Genomic DNA, 27,886 nt, shown 5'->3' on the forward strand with positions numbered 1-27,886 from the left:
AGTTTTGATTTTAAATTAAAATTTAAAACTATTTAAGTAATTTAATAATAATATAAATTAATTTAAAAATTATAGTTTTGATTTAGTTTTACTTGCTTAACTTTGTATTAAAACAGAATTCTAAAAATTAAATTATGACTTGAAAATGCATTTCTTTCAAACTTCATTTTTCACTCGCGTTGATTTAAAAACTTTCAGGCGAAACAAAATTAATGAAATTTAGTAGGAATGCTAGCACAAATTATTATGTATATTTGAAATAGAAATTTGTTAAATGCCTTAAATTAGCATTAATATTAAACAATGAATTCTATTTTAATTAACAAAAATCGTTTTTCAGATAGAAAATATTAAAACAGTAAAAGAGAGGAAATTACATCTGTGTTAATAGGAAATAAGTGAAGAGAATAGTCCCGTACTTTAAAAGGAGAGAATTTTTCAAGTCTTTTCATTGATCTATTTTCCTATCAACCAGAGCTTCAGATTGTTATTCTCAAAATTGTTTGTTGCGTTGTCTCTAAAATGTCCCTGTAATTTTATTGATTATTCTTGAAATTTATTATGATTTAAATATTAATTGATGAAAAATGACTTCAAAAAATTAATTTATCTAACAGTGTTTTTTTAACGAAATCCAATTTTAGATAAAATAAAAATTATATATGTGTTTAGCCTGTAACTTAATGTCTATAAAAAAGTCTACTTTCAAACTAAAAATAGAATCACTTATTTTAGTAAGTGAAAAAAAAATAATAAAAGTAATTTGTAAACTTCAGTAATTTGAACTGAATCTAATTTTTTTAACTGCTCACAAACATTTAATTTTACTTTCAAAAATTATAAGTAGAATCTTAAACGATTAACTTTCAAGTTGAATCATTTGTTTGTCTGTGACAACCTCCACGGAAGAAAAAAAATTATTTCATAATATTTGGATTATTATACGAATTGTTATTGATGTTTTTTGAATGGTAGTTTTGCATTTTAGTCAAAGAATTGAATATTCATTTCATAAGAAATTCTGAATATTTTTAAGTAATATTGAGAAATTGTTATGATACTGCAAACTAAATTTATTTGAACAAAAATATATATTTATTAAAATTTGCGTATCGAATTTGACCGTATCATAATCGTATATCAGATGATACTAAATTCCGTAATACTAAAATTCCTTTTGAACTATTTATAAAATATTTTACTAAGCACTTATGTTTTATAGATTTAAACGCAATAACCGAATGTAAGAATTGAATCGACGGAACTTAAACTACGCAGTTTTTTATGACACTAGCATCTTTCTAAGAAAAGTGCCGATAGTATTTGATTGAAGATATTTTTTGCAGTTATCTACTCTTTTAATTAAATAATTAAAATTCTTATTTTATTTAACTTCGGTTTAGGCTTAGGCTGATTACAAATATGGGCACATAGGGACGCGTAGCAATTTACCTACAGTATAGATACCACTCTTTATATTGACACGAATTTAACTTTAAAGTTTAAAGAGAAATCAATCCCTTATTTTTCAGTCTTAATTGAATGAACTTGATTTAAAATAAATTTGACTGATATTATCTGAACCGTACACTGGACAGATCAATTAAAAGCACTTTTTGAAATTTCATCTTAATTTCACTTTTTGCGGATATCGCCATATTTATTGCAATATGTGAAAGAATAAAATAGTTTTTGAACAAAATTCTAAAACTCGTTTGTCTAAAAGAGATTCATAAAAATTTAATTTAATTAAAGGTATGAAGTTTTTTTTAATTACTAATTATAAGGATAAAAATGTTTATACCATTTTGTACTCAACAAATATAATTGAAAAAAAATTAATACATGAATAAAATTGATTGAATAATTTCTGAGCAACAAAATTATAAGGCTCAGGATCTATTATACCAATTTCGTCGACTTTTGGGTTGGGATTAAAAATATAAGTCTATGGAGTTAAACTTAGGTTGCTGTAAATTTCACTTGGGTCCGCTGTAACCGAAATAAAATAAAACTAAGTAAAATAAAATAAAATGTAAAGAAATGTCTTTTGTTGTATTTTTTCCCACAAAATAATATTTTTCAATAAACAAAAACTATTACAAACTGTTTGATAAACTGAACGATCCATAACAATTGTTAAACGCATTATATTAACCTTTCGACAAATTTCCAGGAAAACCATTGCAGAATTCAGATAAGAAGTTCAAAGTAAAAGAAAAAAAATATATTGATAAAAATCTTACTTTTGCACAAATTAAAGCCTTGACTTTATAACAATAAAACTTTCGTAGAAATTAAAGCCTAATAATCGATATATTAATATTGATAAATATGTCAATACCGAATAAACTTAACACCTGGACTTAATGAACTTAACAAAGCACCTGGTGTTCTTAGTATTTATAATAAATTTCCCCAATAATAAACAGTAGCACATTAAAGTGGCAAAATTGTTTTGTTTGAAATTTATATTATAAAAGGAATTTGAATGGAATTGTACAGTATTTCTTCACCTTTTCTTTTTAGTTTGCTTCATAGAGTTAACTGAACTATATACAGGTACATCTACTACTACTCGCATATAAATAATTAAAATATGAATATCTTAACTTGGTAATTAATAATATATATGTCGTTCGATTTGATGCTTCGATGCTGATGACATTTTAAAAGTAACATTGCTCACAGCAATCAATTCACTTAATATTTCATTATCATTTCTTAACAAAACTGTTTCTCTATCAGTTATGTTTCAGTTATCAAGACTGCTCACTGTTCGCCACCATTTTGGCTATCAAAAATTAAATAAATAATAAAAAAGACTATTTTTCACTATTAATTATTTTTTATGCTCTTGCATCACGAAAATAATTCTACAAAATTACAGTGGTGTTTATCTGAAAATAAAACTAAAATATATGATGTTCAAACCATTCATATGGTGAAATTGTCCGTTCACATGGTAACAATTTACTGGGGATTTTGGTTTCCATATTTATAAGTCTTTTTACCACATATTTAGTAAAAGTACATAACTGAAAAGTAAATTTAACCGAATAACTGCTTTTATGCCTTGCTATAAAAGCATTTTATAGCAATCTATACATATTATAAAACTAATTCAACTATGCATATTAGAAGCTATACATATTATATAAAGCTACACACATTATAAGCCATACATATTATAAAACTATTCATGTTATAAAACCATATTTTATTGTTATTTTTTCAAACAAAAGTTCCCAAGCGCTTCGGTAAAACTACCATGCATTTTGGTGTTCTCATAGAGCTAGCAATATGGTACATTTCACCATATTCTGATAGTTTTGACTATACATAAGTTATGTCAATAGTTCTTATCTACTCTTTTTTCCGATTCTGTGTCACTATTTCTTAACTTCTGACCCCGATGAAAGTTAGCCGCGAATTCAATGAATAGTCATTTTATATGGATTATATCAACATATATCAACATATAAAGCTGGAAACAAATTAAGTTATACCATATTCTGGTAATTGTGACCATAATTTTTTCTTAGTATGGATCCTAAACTGCTGTTTGTAGAAAATGCAACACCATGAAAGAATCATCAGAATCAAATGAAATTTAATGCAGAAACGACTTGTACTGATACAAATAAATGATGAAATTTTCAAAACAAAAGAAACAAATTAAGCGTCCGAAATCAGTATTTGGTGCAGCCACCACGCGCTGCAATAAGTGCTGCTATACGACGTGGCATGGAGTCAAACAGATGTTGAATATCTGCTTGAGGAAGAGAATTCCATATCGCTTGTATGCGCAACCAAAGTTCGTCTTTGGAAACTGCAGGACGCGGATCACGAGTGAGACGCCGACCAACCATATCCCACACGTGCTCAATAGGCGACATATCCGGCGAATAAGCAGGCCAAGGAAGAAGTTGCATGCGTTGTGCTGAACAGAAGTCTCTAACAGTCCGCGCAACATGTGGGCGTGCATTATCCTGCTGAAAGATAGCTCCAGGGATGCCTTGAAGGAAAGGAACGACTTCGGGCTGTAGCACTTCACGGACGTATCTGTTGCTATTGAGATTACCCTCAATTCGTATCAAATTGGATCGTCCATGATACGAAATCGCACCCCAGACCATAACTCCGGGTGTTCGACCACTATGTCGTTCAATAATACACTCAGGAAGGCAGCGTTGACCGGCATAACGTCTAACACGAACACGGCCATCATGGGTCCACAAATTGAAGCGTGATTCATCTGAAAAGACAACTTGGTGCCAATCAGCTCGCCAGTCTCTGTGCTCAAGAGCCCACTGCCGACGCAGCCGTCGATGATCCGCCGTGAGGGGAATCCTGTATAATGGCACCCTTGCACGCAATCCACGGCGCAGCAGACGACGACGAATTGACGAAGCCGACAATTGTACACCTGTAGCAGTAGACCAATGTGCTGCCAGCTGCCTGGAGGAAGCTGTGCGATCATTCACCGCCATGCGGAGCAGGTGTCGATCATCGCGCTCTGACGTCACCTTCTGTCGTCCAGTGCCTGTTTTTCGAGTTGTTCGGTGCTCGTCGGTCCACTGCTTCCAAACTCGCATCACTGTGGAACTGTTCCGCTGCATACGAGCTGCTATTGCGCGATAGGAAAATCCTCCTTCTCGAAGGCCGATTATCCTCCCTCGTTCAAACTCCGTAAGTTGCTTGAATTTCTTATTCTTCCGTCGTGGAGGCATACTCAGGTCTCACTAAACGTTTGCCACTAACAAATAATCATAGACTATTTTCAACGTCCCGCTACAGCACTTTATTTATACGCTTTCAGCATCAATTCAGAGGGCGCTGCGCGCGCCACGCACGCGCGATGGCTCTGAAACTTTATTAATTTGCATAATATCCTATAATTGACATTTACTGCGAATTTCATTTGATTCTGATGATTCCTTCATGGTGTTGCATTTTCTACAAACAGCAGTTTATATATATAAAAAATAAATAAATAAAAAATAGAGAATCAATACATCGTTCTTATTTTCAAGGAAAAAACCACAATGAAGATTTTTTTTAAAAACAGCATTATAAATAACGATATTTAAAAATTATGATTTCATTTAAACAAATTAAAAATATGATTTTCATAAACATTATTCATTTGTTTCGTGAATTAAAGCTACATGAAAAACTGATAAAAAAAGTTTTAACAAGAAAAATCCGAAGTAAAGTAAAAAAAATTGTCTTGAAACAAATTCTTTAAGACCCTGAGCTAGAAATTACATTGATGGACTCCCGAGAGACTTTTAAAGAAGCTTCGAATTGGAAAGACGGTCATCATTTACATCGAAATAGCGATCATTAAACTTTGAAGGAAACTAGATTTCTCCTTGAAATTCCTATTCGTTTTTATTTCCGTTGAAATATATAGTTCTTTTTATACCTTATTTCATTTAATTGGTTAGATTTTCCACGTAAAAGATAACTGTAGTTTTTCTTATTTTATTTCTCTCGTATTAAGGCTGAATTAGAAATAAATTAAGTTGAATGTGTTCATTTCTTTAATTTTAACTCGGGACACTTAAGAGATATTGCAACAAAAAGAAATTGAATAAAATAGTGCTAATGCATTTTTTTGTTGCTTTAATTAATTTTTTTTATTTACCTAAAAACTGAATCTGGAATAGAGAGCTTTTGCTAAATAAGCTCATTAACAGAAAAACTCATCACTTTACTTTACTCAATTGAAATTATATTTAATTAAAATTCACATTTTTGCATCAGGAATCATTAAATATTTCTGTTAGTAATTCCTCCTTTTTTGTTATTTTATTTAAATTTTTGTTATTTTATTTAAATTTTTGTTATTTTATTTAAATTTTTGTTATTTTATTTAAATTTTTGTTATTTAATTTAAATTTATATAATAGAGAAGACAGCCAAGTTCATCAAGAGTCATTTTATTTCCAGGTATTTTAATAACCTTTTAAAATTTTCAAAACTAGGCAAAAAGAGTATATTTAGTTCAATATTTCATAACAGGAATGTTTTAAACTTGCTGAATAGCTTAATACGTTCCAATTTATAAACATCATTACTATACACAATTATATATTCTTCAAATTGATTCTGCGTGACATTGTAAGCAATAAAATACATCATTTTCATCATGGTTCAAGTCATTTAATCAGATCACATTTTAGGACGACCATTTTTAGAACTTTAAACACTAAACTTAAGAAAAGACGTCCAAAAAATTGAAAGAATTTTACACAATATAGCTATTAAATGCTGTCGCTTAATTTTACTGGAAACTCATTATTTAAAAAGAAACTACTTTTAATCGAATTGTAATATGACAGTTAAATAATTTAATACAACGTAGCAACTAAAATGTGAAACCAACAATTAGAAAAGAATAGAAATTTTCAAAATATTTTTTACCTTAAGTGCTTTAGAAATTAAAGTTGAAAGTGCTTCGTAGTTAAGTTTAAATATTGTTAAATTAAAATTCCAAATGGCAAAAATAAAATTTTAATTGCTCTGAAATTAAATGTCTATTTTTAAATTTAAATTATTTTGTAATTAAAATTTTAATTATGTAATTTTTATTGTAGTACAAACCCCATTTGAAATATAGCATAGATGATTTATGAACAATAAGGATATCTAAAATCAGATTTTTTTAAAAGATTAAAAACAATATACGAGTGCCCTGAAAAACAAGACTTTTAATGCTGCTTCACTTATAATAATTAAATTTTCACGAATAAAAAAAATTAAAATTTTAATTACTTTTAAATTTAATTAGATATTATAAGTATTTATGTGTGGAAAATTTTATAAATCTCTACCTCATGTAAAAGGACCAATAAGTCATTTAAAATTTCTATTTTTAAAGCATTCATTAAAATTTTTCAATAAACTTATAAAACTTTTTCAATTTCCCAATCGTACATTTTTTTACATAACATTTGCCTGTTTGTTGTAATTTGAAAATGCTAGTACGTATTTTGACAATTTATTATCTAGCACTAAATGCCTAGTTTAAACATTCAATTTCTCAATGTACGAAACATTAAGTACTAGACATTTCATAAAATAACTTTCCCTAAAAGTTTATTCAAAAGGCACTGGATGGAAGGTTAAGGAGCAAAATCTGACTAAATATTTTTTATAGCAATATATATATATATAAATAGAAATAAAAACGAAAAAAAAACAATTTAACAGAAAGGAAGAAAACTAAATATCTTTTCGTTGTTTATTATCTAACTTTTTTTAATTTAATTTTTATTATTTTGATTTTTGTAATTTGCTATTGTCTTTTATTCTTTATTGTAAATATATAAAGTAATAAATATGATACAATTATATAAATATAATATATATTTTTAAACATAATTATATATATATATATATATATATATATATATATATATATATATAACTATATTTATAAATACTTGCAATAAAATTATACTTTTAAACGCTGGAGTATAACTGACATTAATTTTAAAATACATCTATATATATATATTAAAAACCAATTTTTTTTAAACGAAACTTATATTGATTTCAGTGCTTTTGTTTCTGGTCACTATTAAATGAAATGAGGAAAGCGCATTGATAAAAAAGCAATATTTATATGAAATTCTAATTAATTAATGGAATATGACATTTAATTTATCAAAGATAATTACAATAATTTTACTGAGGAATATTAAAAAATCCACCTAATACTACGGATTCCTTTTTTTTTTACATAAGTGTCAAAGAACCTGATCTGCACGAAAAAGAATTTTTATAGCTAAAACCATTCTATTTTGATAATACTATGAAACTTTCATTATTATCTGGTCGCAGTCAATTTTATTTAGGGTAAAAGACTTCATACAAATTTTTAAAATATTCTCAGCGCAAACTCTTGTCATTTACACTTTCCTATTCAATTAATATAAGTTATTTATTCAAGTCTGCTTTAATTCCGCAAATTCACAGTCATCAATTCTGGGAATGGCGATTCTCTGATTGGTTAATGACTGCATCATTAAATCAGCATTAACTATAGTTGGAGCATTATACACTCAGTTCTGTGTATCTATCGAGGCTTTAAATATCGGATATTCACTACGGGAAATTGATGTTTAATCTTTCTCTCTAAGCTGAACACTAAACAAAATTGATCGTTATGGAAATTTTCATAAACCAATAGAATATGTTTGCGTTTGTTAATATCAATTTAGAAAATTCGGTGAAAATATTCATGAAATCAATTCAAGAAATAATTATTTATGATTAGCTTCATCAAAATGCAGGACAATCTTTGTTTTCATAGAATTCTTTACATTATTATTTATTGATATGATGAAGAGTCGGATGAAAATAGCAGGATGTATTTTAAAATGCAATTTCAAACTTGCGTAAACTGAACTCTTAAGCGTTGTGGCTAATAAACGTAATTTTTCTCAAAGAAATTATATTCGGAGAATTATTCAGATGGGATTGATATGGTAGTCGATTAAAGTTATGGATGATTCAAACATATTTATTATAAGAAATTAAAATTTTATTTTTAAATTTAACTTGACAAATTGTAATTTAAAACTCTCATATGTATTAGTACACTTATTTTGAAAATACTATCATGGGAATTATAGAGGAAAATTTATCATACTTTCTTATCAACAAGATAGCTAAATTCTTATTTTATAAAATAAAGAAAAAAGAAAGAAAAAACTCTGGTTAAAGCTACCAGAATACAGTGAAATTTATCATGTTTCTGGTTCTAAGGAAAAATGTGTATTAAATTATTACCGAATTGCTTTTGTAATGATTTTAATAAAATTAGCAATAAAATATTGTTTCATAATACGCAAAAAAATTTGAAAATTTTATCATCATTTCAGTTTCATATTTTTTACTGAATGTGTGATAAACAGAACTATAATTTTAGAAACCAGAATTTCAGGTAAACCTTTATGATATGAACAGAAAAATTGCCAAATAAGTTGCTTAAATATTTTAATTTATTTTTAACAAAAAATTTCTTTACTATACAGTACAGTAATTTAACCGCAGTTTTTTCTCCATGTATAATATATAACATTATGCAGTTCTTTTTCTGAAATTAATAACTACTGAAAAATGCTCTTTTAGATATTTTAATGGTTGGTAACGAGTTTATGGAACATATTTAACTAAACGAATTTTACGAAACATATGATGTTGCTCTAAACTGATGATCATTTAAAATTATAATTATTTAAGTTGTATGCATTAATACAAGAGACTAAGACGCAAAAAAGTAACAGATAAAATATCAATACTGATGACTTCTTGATTGCCAAAGAAATAAGAATAATTTTCCTTTCTGCATCGTAAATAATTTAAAAAGATTCCAAGCTTGACCCATTAGTAGTTATCAGACCACACCCTTAACATAAAAAAAAGTTTATTTTCGTTTAAATATTGCGAATCTTTGTTTGTTCTTCAGCTCTTAAGCACATGATTGTGCGTTATTTTCAAAATGTATTTCCATCTTAATAAAGTTTAATTATGCTTTTTAAAGTTTGATCTCATTTTTGAAATTAATAAGCATTCTTAATTGTCCGAGGAATGCAAATGAAATGTCCTCATCATTTTATGAAGAAATATAGCACAAAAACGTACTTCTCATTAAGAAGTTCTTTTTTTTAACGCAATTACATAAACATGGTATATTGAGAGAAAAAATATGGTCAAAACATGGAGAATTTGTCTCTAGCTCTATGGGAACATCGAAAAGTTCCGTAATTTTTACCGAGGTTCTTGGGTAGAAAGTTTTATATTTAGCATTTTATGACCGTCTTTGAACAGCCAGACCCAAATTTTGCGTATACGACAACTAATGTTCAACTCCATAGCCTTATAATTTTGATCCCAATCCAGAAGACAAGGGAACTCCTGAATCAAGTATAGGGAGAAATTTTTCTTCAAGGTGGATTTTTTGATAGAACTAACCCAAATTTGCGTTACATGGAGAGGAAGACCTCGTGAATCTCCCACGGTTAGCCTGGCGTCAAATGGACTCTAACCCTTGATCAGTCTACCACTGAGGATATTTCACGTCAGCACACGCGTCAGTGCTGGCCGGATGCGGATTGGTATCGATCAGCCATCACTGAGATTCGAACAAATTATTTTGATTGTATCATATTTCACTAGGAGACTGTCGATAGTCTTGAAATATTTTCAAAATTTTCACTTTTTCAAAATTTTATTGAAATACATCCCCTTAAACCGGTTCACCTCATTGCAAGGCAAACTCTCTATCCTCTGAGCCATTGCGGCTCTTGGGTAAATATTTTTTTTTATCAGTCGCTGAACAGCCGACCCAAATTTCGTGTTTACAACTATTAATGTTCAACTCCGTAGCCTTATAATTTTGAACCAATCCAGAAGACTAGGAAACTCCTGCATCAGTACCCCCAGAGGTATTGATTTATTATGGGAACATGGAGGACTTTGCGACTCGACAGATTCAACGTGCATCAGTCACCATTTACTACACGGAGAGTCTTCGGCCTTCAGGGATTGAACCCACGACCACTTGGGCATGAGATCAGTTCCCTACCAACCAGACTTTCCTGGTCCTTGGGTAAATAGTTAAAAGTTAAAATATAGTTAAAATATAAAATAAAATAAAGTTAAAATATAAAATAGTTAATGAATGTTTAAAGTTTTTAAATATTGTAAACTAAGGTAATTTTGCAATGTATGGCATAAGAACCATTTATTTGGTAAAATCTACATTTTAGTTTTGCGTTTTTTACTAAGTGAGAAGTAATTAGAACTGTATATTTGAAAACGAGAATTTCTGGTAAACCATTAAAATATGACAGAAAAAAATACCAAATTATTCGTTTATTTGTTGTTTTTTTCTAAATAATTCCATACAAAGAAAAACTATTTCCAATATTTATATTTACTTATTTATTTATTAATATTTAGTATCTTTAAATCAAGTGATAATAAAAATATATTTGAATTATAATGTACAATAGTTTTAATATTATAACAATAGTATATTTGGAAATACTCAGTTTCGAATTTTCTTCGGATCCAGTTAAATTGCTCTCGAAAACTCATTTACTAATTTAGACAACTTTTCTTTGAAATGCTAAAACAATAGTTGTAATAAAATCTTTTGTGCTTATGGCCTGAGGTTAATTTTAAAGCTAATTTCTATATATAGTTTCGATGTAGGATTTGGTTGTCCTTGAAAATAAATGCCAAAACCATAAAGCATTTTAATTTTTTCAACTTCATTTTGACAACTCATCATTTCGACAACTTCCGTAGCAGAAGTAATATATATATATTTTTTTTTATTATTAAAATTGTAGAGAAGTATTGACTATTGTGTTGACTATTTTAATAATGCAGCTTATCCCTTGAACTAAAATCATAGTTTGTCAACAAATAATTTTTTATTCAAATAATTTGCGAAATAAGTCATTTTGATTTGCAAAATTTCTATTGCAAAATCAAAAAATAGAAAAAAATAATGTCAAATAATTTTCTAAAGGTAAATTTTAAAATATAACTTCTGATAAAAGTGCAATACGTACATAAAACAATATCGTAATCAAAAATACAGTAATTGCGATTTAAAAACTAATTAAATTTCTAAACATCTGTGTACCACAAAAGTGGAGATAACAATTAATTATTTTCTTATAGGATTTGGTTAAGTTATTTCCTTCTATTAGTATGTTTTAATTAGCACAATGCTCGTTAGAAAACGGTTTACACTGTATGGATAAACAAATATTGATAAAATAACCGTACCGAAAATAAAACCTTAATGTACGGTATTTAAACAAATCATTTAGAAATTTTATGGTAACGGTCAACAGGAAATTCTGTTTTTTAAAATTATAGTTCTTATTACCACATATTTAGTAAAAAATACAAAACTAAGAACTAAATTTTAGTTTTTTAGGCCATGCTCTAAGGTGTCAGGATGAATTATTAAATCTTAACACATTTACCAAATATTTTAGCATATTACAAAACCATATTTCATTGTTAATTTTAGAAAAATAATTACCAAAGCGTTTCGGAAATATTACCGAGCTTTTTGGTGCTCCCAAGAGCAAGATATTCGATAATTTTAATCATGAACTGTTATTTTTAACCATACGTTTTCCTCAATGTGGTAGTTAAAAAGTATTTCGGATATTTATTCAATTGTTTTTAAGCATTACAACTGAGATATAAAAATATATATATTTGCAATGCTTCTGCGATAAGTTTCGTCGTGGGGTTACGTCTTCAGCTAACGAAAGTTGCTTTTTTATTACAGTACAGAACCCGTTATTCGGAAATCAGAAAACCGGAAAACCAAAAAACCGGAACGAAATTCGATAAATTTTCCCGCCATTTTAAAAAAATAATTTTTTTTTCTCATAAGATTTTAGGATTTTTCTTTCTTTTTTTACCTTGCCATCATTTTGGAAATAATCATTAGTGTATTACTCAATCGTTTTTTCTTCTTTTTAAGATTATTTCCAATTTTTTTTTTTTTTTTTAGTTGGGTTTAACAATAAAAAAACGGCTTTTTGTAGCAATTCAGAAAACCGGAAAAATCAGTTATCCGGTTAGCGATGGTCCCGATCGTTCCGGATAATCGGTTCCCTACTGTAATTTAAGAGTATAAATTCTTTCACAAGCCAACCTTTTCAGAGTAATAAGTGTTTGAGAAAAGAATAAAAACTAGGTTCCGTTGCTCCACATTAAACTTTTCTTTTCTACAATTCTTTATAAAAATTTTACTTGTTGTAGCTTATTTTTACTACTTACATTAATTATGCTCCATTAAGGGTACTTAAAACCCCCTGATGGGAACATAATTATCGCCAAGATGCGTTGCTGAATACTTTTCCTATAAATAACCTCAATGAAAAGAAGTTTCGGAGGTGCTAAATCATATGATTTGACGGCTAATTAGTATTTGTTCTTTGATAAAGTTTCCGATTGGTACATTGCTTGCGTGAAATATAAAGATTGTCTTTTGGGTTGTTTGAAACGTAGAGTGGTGAAATATATAAGTTATCTTTTGGGTTGTTTGTAAAGTGTATTAGAATTTTGAATACATGTTAAATCTTATGTTGTTCTGAATTACTCCCTCTAATGATTGAAAGTATTCTTTCATGTAAAAGTGTAACAATATACCGGTTATACTTTACACTTATTATATTTATATACTTATATCATTAGTATATTTATTAATATACTTATATCGTGTTATTATTGTTACTGTTGCTGTGTTAATATATTATTATTGCGGTATGTCGGTTGTTATCGGTTGTCCGTCACGTTGTTATCATTCCTACCAAGCAATAAGGAATGAAGGCAATATTGTAGTGTCAACGCTAGGACAATAACACCCGTTCTGTCGGTCCTGAGACAGACAGGTAAGTCTTCTCGGTTATAATATGTAGCCAGCTGCAAATGCTTCAAAGCTTCAAATATTAATATAAATTGCAGTATTCTAAAGGAATTCGTAGTTTATCACTTTATTCCCTGCATATATCATGCTATAATTATCAAAACTTTTCTAGCTATAATTTATCAAGTAGCAATAATATGGTCTTCAAGTTCTTTCTATTTATTTAAAGTTTATTATTCTAGTTTTCTTAGAGTTAGTCTAGTTTTCTAGAGTTAGTTTAATTTTCTAAGAGTTAGTCTAGTTTTCTTTTAGGTAGTCTAGTTTCCCGTTTTTGTACTTCTAACTTTAGATTGTACCATTTAATTTGTATTTTTTAATCATTGCAATATTTTACTCGCAACATTATTCATTGTATATAGAAATGTGTTTTTGCATTGCTCCAACTTTTTTCCAAAAAAATCAAAAATATCTTTTAAGTAAGATTAAGCATTTCTTTACATTCCAGTAAGATTTCATAATGCAGCACGTAATTTTTTACGCGTATGCTATTATACCTATTCCTTTTCTAGTAATAAAATAAGTATCACAATATTAGTCTACAAATTTCCTTGAACCATACGATGTAAAAAACCTATGCTGAAAATTGAAAATATTCTGTAGCATTCCTACTAGAAATTCCTTTTTTTCTTAAACCACAGAAAGTTACTGTTAAACTTTATACAACTCAGTCAAAAGAGAAATTTTTTTTCTAAGAAAATCTGTAACTTTTGTTACAGATTGTAACTCTTGGGTATAGATTTCAGTTTTGAATATGAAAAAATTTGGTATTAAAGCGGTAACAAATAATTTGATACATTAAAACAAATGCCGAGGGGAATGTATGGTGGTTAAGGAGCAGGAAGGTCTCACAGCAGGAAGGTCCCAATTTCTAATGCCGCTCCAAACGACTGAACTTAACGAAGAAAAAATAAAACTTCCTGATAATTCTTTTAAACTTGATGGTTTTTGATATAGCGCAAAAGGACCTCTAAAAGTTGAAATGAAAAAAAAAACTAATCGAAATTTTAGAAATATACTTCACTATACAAGCAGTATATTTCTAGTATTAAAAGTATCTAGATACTTTCATACGAAATTCCTCCATCGTACTATGACATACAAAAATATTTAGTGAGTACAGATATTTTTGCAGTGTTTTGTTACAGGACAATTCTATCAAAGTTTTTCTTCTTCCGTAGTGTACGGATAATCTCTGACAACTAAGCCAGGAATTTTCCATAATTTAACAGAATTTGTTTTCAGTGGACTTGATTCTAACTATATATAATATTATAATAGTTTCAAGTATTTTGAGATATTTTTACGCATTTTTGATATTTTCAGGAATTTTAAGACTATTTTTAATAATTATATAATTTTCAAATACCTTCATATCATCATTAGAACTTAGAACTAATCCTTATTCTTTGATAGTTTTAGAAAAATTTTTTAGAAGGCATTCAACTAAGAAACATATTTCACTTAAGCTTTTATATCTGAATAAAAATCTTATTACCACCTCAATAATATTTCCTCTTTTAATTAATTTGATAATTAAAAAAATATAATTAAGGAATAAACTTATTTTTTCAGTTGCGGAAGTAAACTATTCCAATCAAAACCAAAGGAAACTTTTTGTTATGCCCGTGAAATTCCAAAGTTTCATTATTCTTAAGAAAAGAACTCAACTGTCACTCTATTTCATTAAAGTTTCGCAATCTAGGGCAATAAAATTCTTCTATTAATAGAATTTAGGTTTAAGCCGCGGGGTTGGCATACTTCAAATACTTCTCACATACGTATGAATGCTTTGTTTTGTAAACAAGACATCAGTTGTCAGTCGCTGATTCTATAAATTTTTTCAACCCTTATTTATCTGAAATTAGCTGTATAGAAGAATCTTATAGCTAATAGAACTTAGATAACGTCAAGATAAATTTAATTAGGGTTAATTGGATTGCAACTTGCAGACTTTCAAACTTTCAAACCAACTAAATGTTGAAACTAAAGCTAAACAATATTAGCAATACGAAATATTCCCTAATTCCAAATTTAACAATTTATGTCTACATTTGTTATTAAGAATTCTTGAAAAAGAAATAATTAGAGATATATAATATATTTTCTTGCCGGTTTAAAAACTTATTTACCTTTTTCGCATAATTTGATAATGCGAATTACACATGATGTTAGGAGAGCCGTTTAGATAAGTTTATCAAAGATATGAATATCCGAAGCAATAATCACTCCTGGCAAATGATTCTTGAAATAACTTTAAAAAATGTATTGCAAAATTGTCGCTTCTTTTTGAGCATGTTGTTAAGAAAAATGAGAATTTAAATACAAAAGTTTTGATTATTACGTCATATTATGCAAATTACACATGATGTTAGTTGAGTCATTTGTACAACAGCATCAGAGATATAAATATTGTGAATCAAAACCATCCGTGGCAGGCGATTTGAGATAAAATTAATTAATTGGCAAAAATATCCCTTTAGCACGTTGTTGAAAAATGAAATTTACGTTCAAAAGTTACGATCGCTGCATCCAATTATGCAAATTCCACACGATTTTAGGCTATATATATATATATATATTTATAAAACAGTATTTCAATAACGGTATCTACAAACAATAGACTTTTTTCAACAGCAAACATTTTTTGAGAGAGCAGCAAAGTTCATTTTTCTTAGAGTCAACAAGATACGAACTTTAGCAATTTTTATATTGAAGAGTTCACTTTTTCATTTTATATTTTAAAAAATTTTAAGTAAGAAGTACCTTCATATCTACAAATAAGCATAATTATGAAACTACTTTCATATTTCAAAAGACGTAGTTTTGTATCTTGCATAAAGAAGATTAAAATATATTTTGCATAGTTGCATTTAAACCTGATTCAAACTTTGAAACTTTCGTATACTGGCATGAACGAAGTTAATTTAAAATGTAAAGCTTTTTCTTCAGAAGACTTATTACAAAAAAGAAGAAACTGAGAAATGGACAGAAGGAACTACCCACTCATAAGAATTGGTAATTAAGGAAAACGAATGAGTTTCAGAGATGCAAAATTATTCCATTTTGCTTCTCTTCGTTCCTTTTTCTGAAAAATTTCATGTTTGTATTTCATTTTTAAATTTCAAGATCTTCTTTATTTGTAATTTACCTGTTTTTCAGAGAATTTTTTATCGAGTTTAAATTTCTAACTAGCGTAATCATCAATATAACTAGAGTAAAGATTTATGTTCTTTTTTTCATTATAACTGCAGCTTGTTATCCAAAATTAATGAAAAAAAATATGCTCCTTCAAAACTAAAAATAAAGTGATTTCAGTTAGGTTGAAACATGTAATTATTCAAGTTAAACAGATACTAGCCTAAAAACAAGTATAAAAACGCGAAATTTGTTTAGTCAATTTAAAACTTGTCCTGTTTGTCAATTCGAAGTATGTTGATTTTAGTATTCTTTATGCGTAGTGAGTATTATTTTTATTATTGACTTCTGTTTTCTAATAAAATGTCAAAAGTATTTCATTTTTGGTTGGGAGCGATGTTAAAAGCTATTTTTGTTTAGCACATAGATATGTTTTAGTTTTGTTTAAGATATCGTACTGTATGTAGGGACACTTTTTTTGGCAGAAAAAATATATAATTCTGATAATAAAACAGCGACATACGATATTTAGTCCATTACTTCTGATAAATTTTCCGTTCATATATATATTGAAACAATTAACCGGAATGTCTGGTTTTCAAAATTATGGACCTTATTACCACATATTTGGTAGAAAATACAAAACTGAAAGACAAATTTAGTTAAATCATGAGTTTTTATGCCATGAAGTATCATGATAAAATTATCAAATTTTATCGCATATTATTAAACGTTAATTTACTACTAATTTTACGAAATTCATTAAAAAACCATTTCGGTAAGAACTTTTTGGTGATCATCTTTTTGAGCCAGAAACATGTAAAGTTTTACCATATTCTGGTATTTTTGACCATACTATTTTTCTCAGTGCATGTATCTCAAGGCTAATAATAGCAATACCCAATGTTTTTAAATGCGGGTAGCAAATACAAATAGCAAAACTAAAATTAAATTTCAAAATACTCAAATTGATTTAAAATTATTTTTTTGTGTGATAAATTTTAAAATAAAGTGCCTCAAAATACTATAGAGATGCATAATTTCTCTATCAAATTAAGAAGTGTCAGAATTATTTTTTTTTATTATATCTTTTCTTTAGTACAAATTAACCTCATCTCAAATTTCAAAAACAATTCCTTGTGCTTACTTTATTACTGAGACAGATTATATTATTTTGATACTACAAAGGGACTTTTTATAGTAGTATACAATCAAGTTGCAAAATGAGCTTTTTTAGTTAAATATAATTAAATGCAAAAAGTTTGGACATCAGATTTTGAAAAGCAGAGAGTGACTAACGTAGGAAATTACACTGTCTACATTATGACTAGCATTACTTTGATTTGATTATTTTGAATTGTCTTATTTTCGTTGAAATTTTTTTCCTACCGTATATTACTTTAAAAATATATAAATGAGAAAAATAAAAAGTATTTATTTATACTCCTTGTGTATAGAAGTCGAAATCGCCTCCAAGTTTGTGCATGTGGCGTGAAGACACTTAATATATGCAGCGTAAATCTATGCTCAAATTCATAATACTTAGTCACAAATATGATATGATGAACTTTGTAAAAGGTGGGCCGGTATACAAAAACAATCACGGAGAAGACAATATGGCTATGGCCTATCTGTTAAAAAAAAATTCTGGCATTAAGAACCAAAATATACCGTATTTAAACCATTCATTTTGTAATTTTTCCATTTATATGGCGAACATTTACCGGGATTTGCTTTTCAAAATTATAGTTCTTATTACCACACCAGAAATGCAAAACTCAAAAATAAATTTAACCTAATAAATAGTTTTAATGCCATGCTCTAAGGTATCACGTTAAAATTACGTAATTTTGCTGAAATCCTTATCAAAGTGTTTCGGTAAAAATTACAAAGCTTTTTGGTGTTCACATAGTGCTAGAAACATGGAAAATTTTGTCATAATCTTGGAATTTTACACCATATTCATTTTTCCAAATGATTATAATACTCTATAATACTAATACACACAGATAACATTTAGATTATAAATCATTCAGTGGCCATAAAACACAGCATTTCTCTCTTTGCTAAATAATTTGTTATACTTGCCGGGAAAAAACAACCTGTCAAGAATATTTTCAGTTTTTCTTCTATTAACTATAATAAATATTTCAGAGAATCGCATGGGGCTTTTATCTTATTCCCAAAATGTAATTGAAACTACTTATTACGGGCTTGTCAGGGAACAAAAACACCGAACAAGTGAAATACATGCGCGAAAAAGGGCAATTTGTTATGTTCCTTTTTATTGTTTTTCTTTTAAAAAATAACTGTTCTTAGACTAAAAAAAACGGTTATTTAGTATTTTCCGGTACTCATTTATTGACCTTAACAACAGTGAACTATTTCTGAAGTACTAATATTACCTCAATTTAGCCTGAATTCACCGATAATGCTATTAGTCATTAGTTTCCAAGCGAAAAATAAGTCCTCATGTTTTTCTTAAATTCTCTGAAATCGAATGTTTTTAAAGTATTTTTGAGTGTTGTATGTATAAGATAATTTTTGAAATGGAAATAATACACAAAGGATTGTTATGTAATTTTCAAAAGAGGAAGACCACATTAACAATTATTTATGCAATTTTCAGAAAGCGAAAAGTGCATTAGTGATTTACACTGGGGAATTTTTTTTCCTATTTCATGAGATTTTCTAACAGATATGGTAAACATTATATTCAGTATAGGTTCGCATAACTGTAAAGACAAGTTTTTAGGGGAGTTAAGACACCTCATCAGAATCAGTAGGAACCCTATTCCAGAAATGTCGCCATACGCCGCTATTAACGCTTCCCTATTATGAACTGTTTCTAAAAGCGTATGACAACATTTCCGGGCATGGGCATTGATGCTAATTAAATCCTGAATCTGTGTCCTAAATCTAGGAATTTCTCGCTACATTTACATGACTCTCCTAAGGTTAATATAAAGTTTTTAAAGTTGTATATTTCGACAAAAAATTTCATTTAAAGAAATCAGCACATTTAGGAGAAACTAATTTCAGATTTGAAATTTTCACACCCGAATTAGGATAAATTTAGTATTTGTATGAATGTTATAAACATTTTGTTCCCCAGTGTTCTTCATGTTACATGCAAAAGAAGAGTTTATTAATGATTGCGTGGTTCTCAAAATGTGAAGAAAGGGCCGATAACTTTTTCTCTTATTTCCGAAACTTGTAGATTGAATTAATGATGGTTTATGTAATGTTAAAAATAGGAAAGCTTAAAGGAACATAAAAGCATGATGAAAAAATTCGAATGGGTGATATTACTAGTATTAAAGTAACAAGATGACAAAAAAAGACCACTTTAAATTACATATTAAAACTAATAAAATCAATTGAAACTATAGAAAATACTTTAAATTTGATATCAGAAGACAGTTTTCTTACAGAGAGTTAATATCACAGTTTCTTTGCACGCATGAAATAATTGATTCCTTAATTTAACCTGTTTCTAATCCTGACTTGTAAACGCCATGTAGGATATCTCTAATATAACTAACTTAATGAATATATTTGACTTGTGTTTCGAGTTTTCGAATTCTAAGATAATTGCATCAGCTGTACTTCTAGCGAAACATGCTAATTATGAAATGGGTTGATTAATTATTAGAAGTGTGCTAAGTAATAATTCGTGAATAAGGAAGTCCATTTTAATCAATATTAATGAAATATTTATTGACAAACTCAAATCGAGAATTTGCTCGCAATCTCACATTCACATGTAAAGTTAGTTTAGAGCATATATTTCATGGATTACCATCATCCACTACATGGAACGTCTGTAAGTAGTGTGCATAGTTTGAAAGTAGATATATTAATATTACAAAAAAGTATTGTTAGTCGATGTGCTGCGTAACCTGCTTTAAGACAGAATATAAAGAAAAATGATAGTTCAATTTCTTGAAATTCATTGTCATATCTGTAAATATATATCGTTTTTTAATCTTTTGGAAGAGGGTAGAAAAAGTGAACTTTACTTTTAACTAAATTTTAATCAATATTTTTAAATAAATACCTAAATTAATTTATAATTTATAATAAAACGTTAATAAATTTTTTATAATGTATAATAAACTTTAAATATTGCTATTGAAAGTGATATATGATTTCACTTTTACTTTCTCTTGTTGATTAAATTTCCATATTGATGATTTATTAGGTAGCTTAAATTAACAAACTGCTTTCCATAAAACGATTTCTAACACAATATATTCATGTTGGACATGAAAAAAGGGTTTAAAGTGTTGAAAACAACTTCAAAATCAATCAAAGAGAGGTCAAACGGATATTATTTTAAGTATGATCAAAATGAGAAACATATGAAATGAATATCTAAATAGGTTTAATGTTTCAAGATTTCTTGCTTCACTCCTTTGAAGAGGCATTTTTTGAAACCTGAGAATTCTAAACGGCATAGTCATTAAGCAAGTTTTTGCATTACACAATGTTTTGAATATATATTATTCAATAAATATCAATATTATACTAATATATAATAATATAATGAACTCATATTTTAAGGGGATGTTAAATTCCATTATGCTTCTTTTTTAAACAAAAATAAGCTTATTTATTAAGTTTTTTTTTAAGTTAATAAGTTTTACTTATCAAAAGTATCAATAGATTTCTAAATCAATTTATACTATAATTTTATTGATTCTACTGATTTAATTAAACCTGATTTAATTAAAAAATAATTGAAAAATTCTCCATTTTAAACCTAATAGAAAAATACATATTTGTTTACATTAAACAAATAAGTCATTAGTATGGAACTATAGAGCAAAATAGAAATTTTCCATATCAATTTTAAAATTTTTTAAATTGTAATAAAAATTATAGAAGCTAAAGCCAAAGGAATACAATCAAAGTTAATTTAATGAAATGTTATTAAAATTTGCATTTGCTTTTAAACTTTTTTAAAATATTACTTTTTAAATAAAGCATTTCATGAAAAGTCTATTTATCAGAATAAATATTTTTTTTTCATAATAAACAATGAATTATGCGAAGTATAAGCTATTCTCATATTTTTCATTTTAAACATTTTAAAAGGTGGACTAATAAATTAATATCAACATATAAGATTGTTTTATTATTTTATATTATTATGTACATTATTTTGTAATATAAACTCCATTGCGCATGAAAGTATATGGAGCTTTTGCAAAGATCAACACTAGAACTTATACCCATCCAGATATAAAAGGAAACTCTCTTTCTTACTTTCTTACTAGTCATACAGACAAAGAGCTGGAATCTTGCCACGTAATAGCTTTTTGCTATTTTACGTAAAGTGCATTTCAACTTCAGCCGTTATTTACATGCTGTTTTCTAACATTTATTTAAAAAAAAACTTTATTATTTTTTTTTAAAAATTGAAAAAAAAGAATTGAATAAAGCGAATGTTATATAGAAGAAATATTTATTATACTGTTGAGAAAGAAAGTTTTTTTTCCAGTTAGAAATAAAACTTATTCCTGTTGTTTTCATCTGGTTTAGTACAGATAAAACGTTTCGTAGAAAAAGGTGTGCCATTTTCTTCAATGTGTAAAATAGATACTCAAGATTCATGAAAATGCTTTGGGGAAATCCATGAAATCTTTTTTTTTCCGAGGGGGGGGGGAGATTGCTCAGAAAGAACATTTCATCATCATGTAAAAAATAGTGTTTTTACACAGAGGAAAAAGCATGATCAAAACTACCAAAATAGGGCAAAGTGTATCATGTTTTTGGCTTTAAGAGCTCAGCACTAAAAAGCTCGGTAGGCTCTATTAAATTAGACAAGTTTTATTAGCTAAAATTTATATAAATCTTTTAAAGCTAAATTATCATATTTCTTAAACTACGATAATTCAATTATAAAGCATTTGAGCATTAAGATTATTTATTTGGTTAGATTCATTTTTCAATTTTATATTTTACTAAACTTGTGGTAATAAGAACTTTAATTTTGAAAACCGGAATTTTTAGTAAACCATTGAAATATGAAAGGAGAAATTACCAAATAAATAGTACAAATATCATAAAGCATATAGTTTGGTTTTATTAACCAAAATGATATATATATATATTTACCAGACGCAAGCGCTAACCTAGCACAACTTTACCACATAATTACTAACCTAATGGATGTGTGCTCATTAATCTCGTAATCCTGATGCATAGTCCTAATATATATATACCAAATTTTATCACTTATTATGAAACCATATTTTATTATAAATTTTACCAAATTAATTACCAAAAATTTCCAATAATCGTGAAAATAATAATTACTAATAAAAGGAAAATAATTACAGGTAATAGAAAAATTTCAAAGTTTTTTGGTGTTCCCACAGAGCCGGAAACACCGTACATTTTACCATATTCTGGTAGTTTTGACCGTACTTTTTTTCTCAATGTAGACATAAATTTTCCTTTAAAATGAAGGGAAAAAATTTACTTTCCGAACTAAATTCTTGTAGCTACTTATAAGAATCCTCTTAAAACTACTTATACAAGTGTATAAGTAGTTGTGAATATTTTAACTGCGTGTGTTCTTTTGCTCAGACATTTAGTCCCAAAGTTATTTTATCCTACTTATATGTTTGCTTCCCAAAGTAACCCAATTACCAAACATAGACTAGAAATATTTTATATAAATGAATATTTTATTTTAAAAACTAAATCTGTGGGAGATAATTTCTTATTAAATATTTTGTATTTATTGTCTATAGTTTAAAATATTAATATCTTTTGTACTTCAAAAACTATATTTTATGTTACAGGATCAAATAAAACACATTTAATAATATTTATTTTATACAATTTCCAACCAAAAACTACAGTTTCATCTATTCAAATGTACTTTTGTATAAAATATAAATACATATTACATATTTTTTCCTATTGAAATACTTAATTATACATACACATAATACATATTTTTCCTATTACATATTTTTTCCTATTGAAACATAACATTTTTAATTCGATTCAACAAGAATGTGGTTAATAGTTCTCCGTTAAATTACATTCCGACTTTAGTAATCTTTTCATTTTTATTAGTCATAAAGCCACGGGTAAAAATTAAAGGTAAGTTTTCAGCTTATAAATTTTTTTAGTGCCAAATGCTTATTATTTTTCAAATCTATATGGCTGGAACTTTTCTAAATCTTATAAGCTATTCTATTCCTATATTATTCGTTTAAGCCTAATCATTAGACTTCCGAATTGAGCTAAACTTTTTAATCAAGGTAAGTTATTTAGTTTCAGAATTTTAAATTAAAAAGTGATTTGACAGCCAAATATAAAATTTTTATGCATGTTACGTATTTTTATGAGTTAAGCATTTCTAACAAAACTATTGTTTCAATTTTTATTTCATTTGTTTCTACACTCAGAGAAGTATTCGGTTTATATATTGTTAAAAAAACATGGAGGCGATTTATTACTTTAAATATACTTTTTAAATAATTCTGTAAGTAAATAAAAATGAAAAGATGTATTTTTATTATTTTCTGTTATATTTCCATTCTGAAAATCATCGTAATAGGAATCTGTTTGTTTAAATAAAAAATAATTAATTTGAATAGTAAATTCGTAAATTGAATTTCCACGTACTAAAAATGAATTTTTTAATCTAAATTTTGGAACCTCATAGTTAGGTGTCAATTTATAACATATACTTTAATATACTGTTAAAGAGACTTGAGCAATATATTCTTGATTTCAGGATTGTAAGTTCCTGGTGATAGCAGTAGGAAATGAATTGCTATTTGCTTCTCCTCCTCGGTGTGTTTGCTGCAACTTCAGCTTTGCAGCACATTGGTGAGTTGATTTCTCTGCAAATAATTAGTTCATTGTGCCACTATTGTGATATATGTGACTACAATCTGTCGATAGGGAAGTAGTAAATATCCATATTTATACTTTTTTTTTATTAATGTATCTTAATTTGAATTCATAAATGCAACTTTATTTATATTATAGTTTTATATACTTTAGACATTTTTAAACAGTGATATTTTGTTTTGCTACTAGAGTTCAATGGAATACTTATGAAATAACGAAAAAAAGTTAAACTAAAATTTCAAATGTAACACCCATAACACTGTGAGATAGAAAAATAACTGCAAAATCAAATCAAATTCAAAATTGAGATTTTTATATAATTTTCATATACGCTTGTTAGGTTACGAAACGCTAAAAGTGTTTTTTTCCTAAACATAATTCGGTTCGATCATTTTCTGAAATTCTATTTTATCGTTTTTTGTATTAGCAATCGACAGAAAATAGTTGTCAAGACACTATTCTCAAAATTTATCGAGAAGAACTTAATTTTTTTTCAATTGCATGGCAGTAGAGCCGCAATTGATCAGGGGATAGAGCTTTCGCCCTCCAATAAAGTAAACCGGGTTCGAATCCAAGCGATGGTTGTTCGATACGAATTGCACATACGGCTCGCACAGACCACAGTGCTGACGTGAAATATCCTCAGTGGTCGACGGATCATGTGCCCTTGCCGTTAGGCTAACCATGTGAGGCACTCATGGTCTTCCTCTACACGTAAAGCAAATTCGGGTTAGTTCAATCAAAAAGTCGTCCACAAAGGCAAACTTTTCCCAATACTGGATCCTGGAGTTCTCTTTTCGTCTGGATTGTGTTCAAAATTACAAGGCTATGGAGTTGAACATTAGTAGTCGTGAACCGAAAATTTGGTATGTTGTTCAATAACGAATTATAAAATAAAATAAAATTGCATGACAGTATGCAGTTTGATAAAAAAAACAGCATTTTGAATAAAATCCCTCTTGCTGATAGTAATATTATATTCGAATCACAATCGAAGAGAATCACACTTTCTTTTGAAGAAAACCGCATCAATTTACGGGTTTTTCCTACAAGAAGAAGAAAGTTTGCATTATGTTTTATAAATAAGAATTGAAAAGATATGAAATAAATATTAAGATATTTTGAGATTTCCTTCAAATAATTTTAAAAAAATTTTTTTTAAGAGGGTTTAAATTTTCTTACAGTTTTTAACAACGGCAATGAAGGAAACTCTTTCAATCATAATGCCAAATATAAAATATATATTGAATATAATTGACTGAATCTCACTTTATACAATATTTTCTAAGATGGAGTTTTTTATATATTTATAATAAAATTAATTTTATATTTAAAGTAATTTTATAACATGTCAGCCTCCCATACTGTATGGCAAATAAAGGGCAAGTAAATAACACGAAAAGGATAGTAAAAACAATGAAATGTAAATATTCGCTAGTGAATTTTGAAGTAGAAATGCAAGTTTCTTTTAGTTTATATATTTTTAATCATTAAGAGAACTAACTGTCAGTCTGTCTTTACTTGAAGCACAACTCACTTACCAAAGTGTTAATGGCCTTGAAAGCAAATGATCTAACTATATTCAACAAGTTTTAAACCTCGTAGTTTTAGGCATTCAAATTTTATCATAAAATAAATAAAAACCAATTTTTCTTTCCAAAATTGCAAGTAATAAGCTGATATTTTTCTTCTACATAATATTCAAAAGTACAATAATAATCTATTCAATAAGAAAACATTATGGTCAAAACTACCTCAATATGGTAAATTTTACCATGTTTCCTGCTCTATAGGAACACCAAAATGCACAGTAATTTTTACCTAAGCGTTTTGTTAATGACTTTTGGCAAAATTAACAACAAAATATGGTTATATTAAATTGCAGTTTGGCAGCAAATGCTGTAAAATTTGATAATATTATTATAATATTTTAGAGCATGGCATAAAAACCATTTATTCGGTTAAATTTACTTATCAATTTCAAATTTCATTAAACGTGTGGTAATAAGAACTATAATTTTGAAACTAGTATTTCTGATAAACCGTTACCATACGATTGAAAGAATTAGCAATGTTGAAATACAGTATATTTTGGTTTTAATGCCATAATTATGTTTTTTGTTTTGTCAGAAATGGCATTACCTTACAAGTTTGGTCATTTTACCAGAATTGCTTTCTCCGTGTTCGTAAATAAAATGCATAGTACAGAACACAAATACTCTTCTTACTTTCAATAAGCTTAAAAATTCTATTTTTTTGTTTACTTGCATCCAAAAGTGTCAGTGATGTATCAACCGTGAATTTAGATGCAATATCTAGTCGAAAGTTTCCTTTCCTCGTTTTCGAACGCAATTTTCACGCACCAGTAGCCTTTCTTAGGGTACTTTAAAATATGCCTTCCTCAAAACAAAAACAAATAAGAAAGGAAATCAACCTGGGATGGTATTTTGAAAATTCTATAAGAAGGAACAAAAGATTTCCTTTATTTAAAATTTAAAATGAAAGCATAAAGACATATGGATTGAAAGTATAATTTTTCTTTATGGCAGTTCCACATTATTTAATCAATTTTCGTCCGAAATTTGTTATTTATTAAGAAAACTTCTAGACTTCCGATCGATAATTTATGACAGCTAATAACGAACATTTAAAGCATGAAATAAAGTTATATAATGTGTGAAAAAATTTGGAAGAGGGAGAAAATTTCCCTTATTAACTTTCCATCCTACAATCATATTTCTGTACACTAGTAGCCGCATTTTTTACTGAATGATAATTTAAAGGCGATAACTAAATACCGTTGTACGAAATTTAAAAATTATATGCTACTCCAAAGTTATAACAATTTGATCCAAAACGCCAAAAATTTCTCTGTAAAAAAAGGGTTTCTCAAAAAAAGGTAAAATGTGTTAAAATAGTTCTGGAACAGATATTCGAATTTGAAAAATCCCATGTGTATTCAAAATTGAAACAAAATATTCTCTTCTTTACTCAAAATGTGTTGTCAAAAAAGTGATGCTGAGGAAGAAATGGATTCTTCAGGCAGGATTCGAACCAAGGATGTTCTGATTTAAAGTAGGAAGCTCAAACCGCTTGTACAACCCTGTGGAGGGAAAGTTAGGAAGTTTTATGTATTTTATTCGCTTAAAAGTTTTTTATGATACAGCAAAATTAGTAAAAGGTGAAATTAAATTCACTATTCAGCGGAATAAGCTATCAAGTCCATATTTTCCATTTTGAAACGCTTAGTACTTTTGAAATTAAAAATTAGTATATCATGACGTGTCACTGGTCCGGCCGTTATATCAAACTTCCTAACTGGGCCGGGACTAGGTCGTATAAATATGGTGGTTAGAGCATCCTACTACGAACTCTGATATAATTGGA

The 27,886-nt window shown here is 27.9% G+C and overlaps 1 protein-coding gene across 1 annotated transcript in view; it reads left to right on the forward strand.

Annotated features, from left to right (window-relative positions):
• LOC107457479 (fibroblast growth factor receptor-like 1) overlaps nucleotides 1-27,886 on the forward strand; it is a 90,843-nt gene that overhangs the window by 11,719 nt on the left and 51,238 nt on the right. The window contains exon 2 of the mRNA XM_016075646.4: nucleotides 24,381-24,475. Within this exon, the coding sequence (XP_015931132.1) occupies nucleotides 24,412-24,475 (64 nt within the window). The 5' untranslated portion in view covers nucleotides 24,381-24,411. The remainder of the gene's footprint in view (nucleotides 1-24,380; nucleotides 24,476-27,886) is intronic.

Source organism: Parasteatoda tepidariorum, chromosome 11 (assembly GCF_982258835.1).
Source record: "Parasteatoda tepidariorum strain Cologne lab strain chromosome 11, Ptep-v5.0, whole genome shotgun sequence".
Taxonomy (NCBI): domain Eukaryota; kingdom Metazoa; phylum Arthropoda; class Arachnida; order Araneae; family Theridiidae; genus Parasteatoda; species Parasteatoda tepidariorum.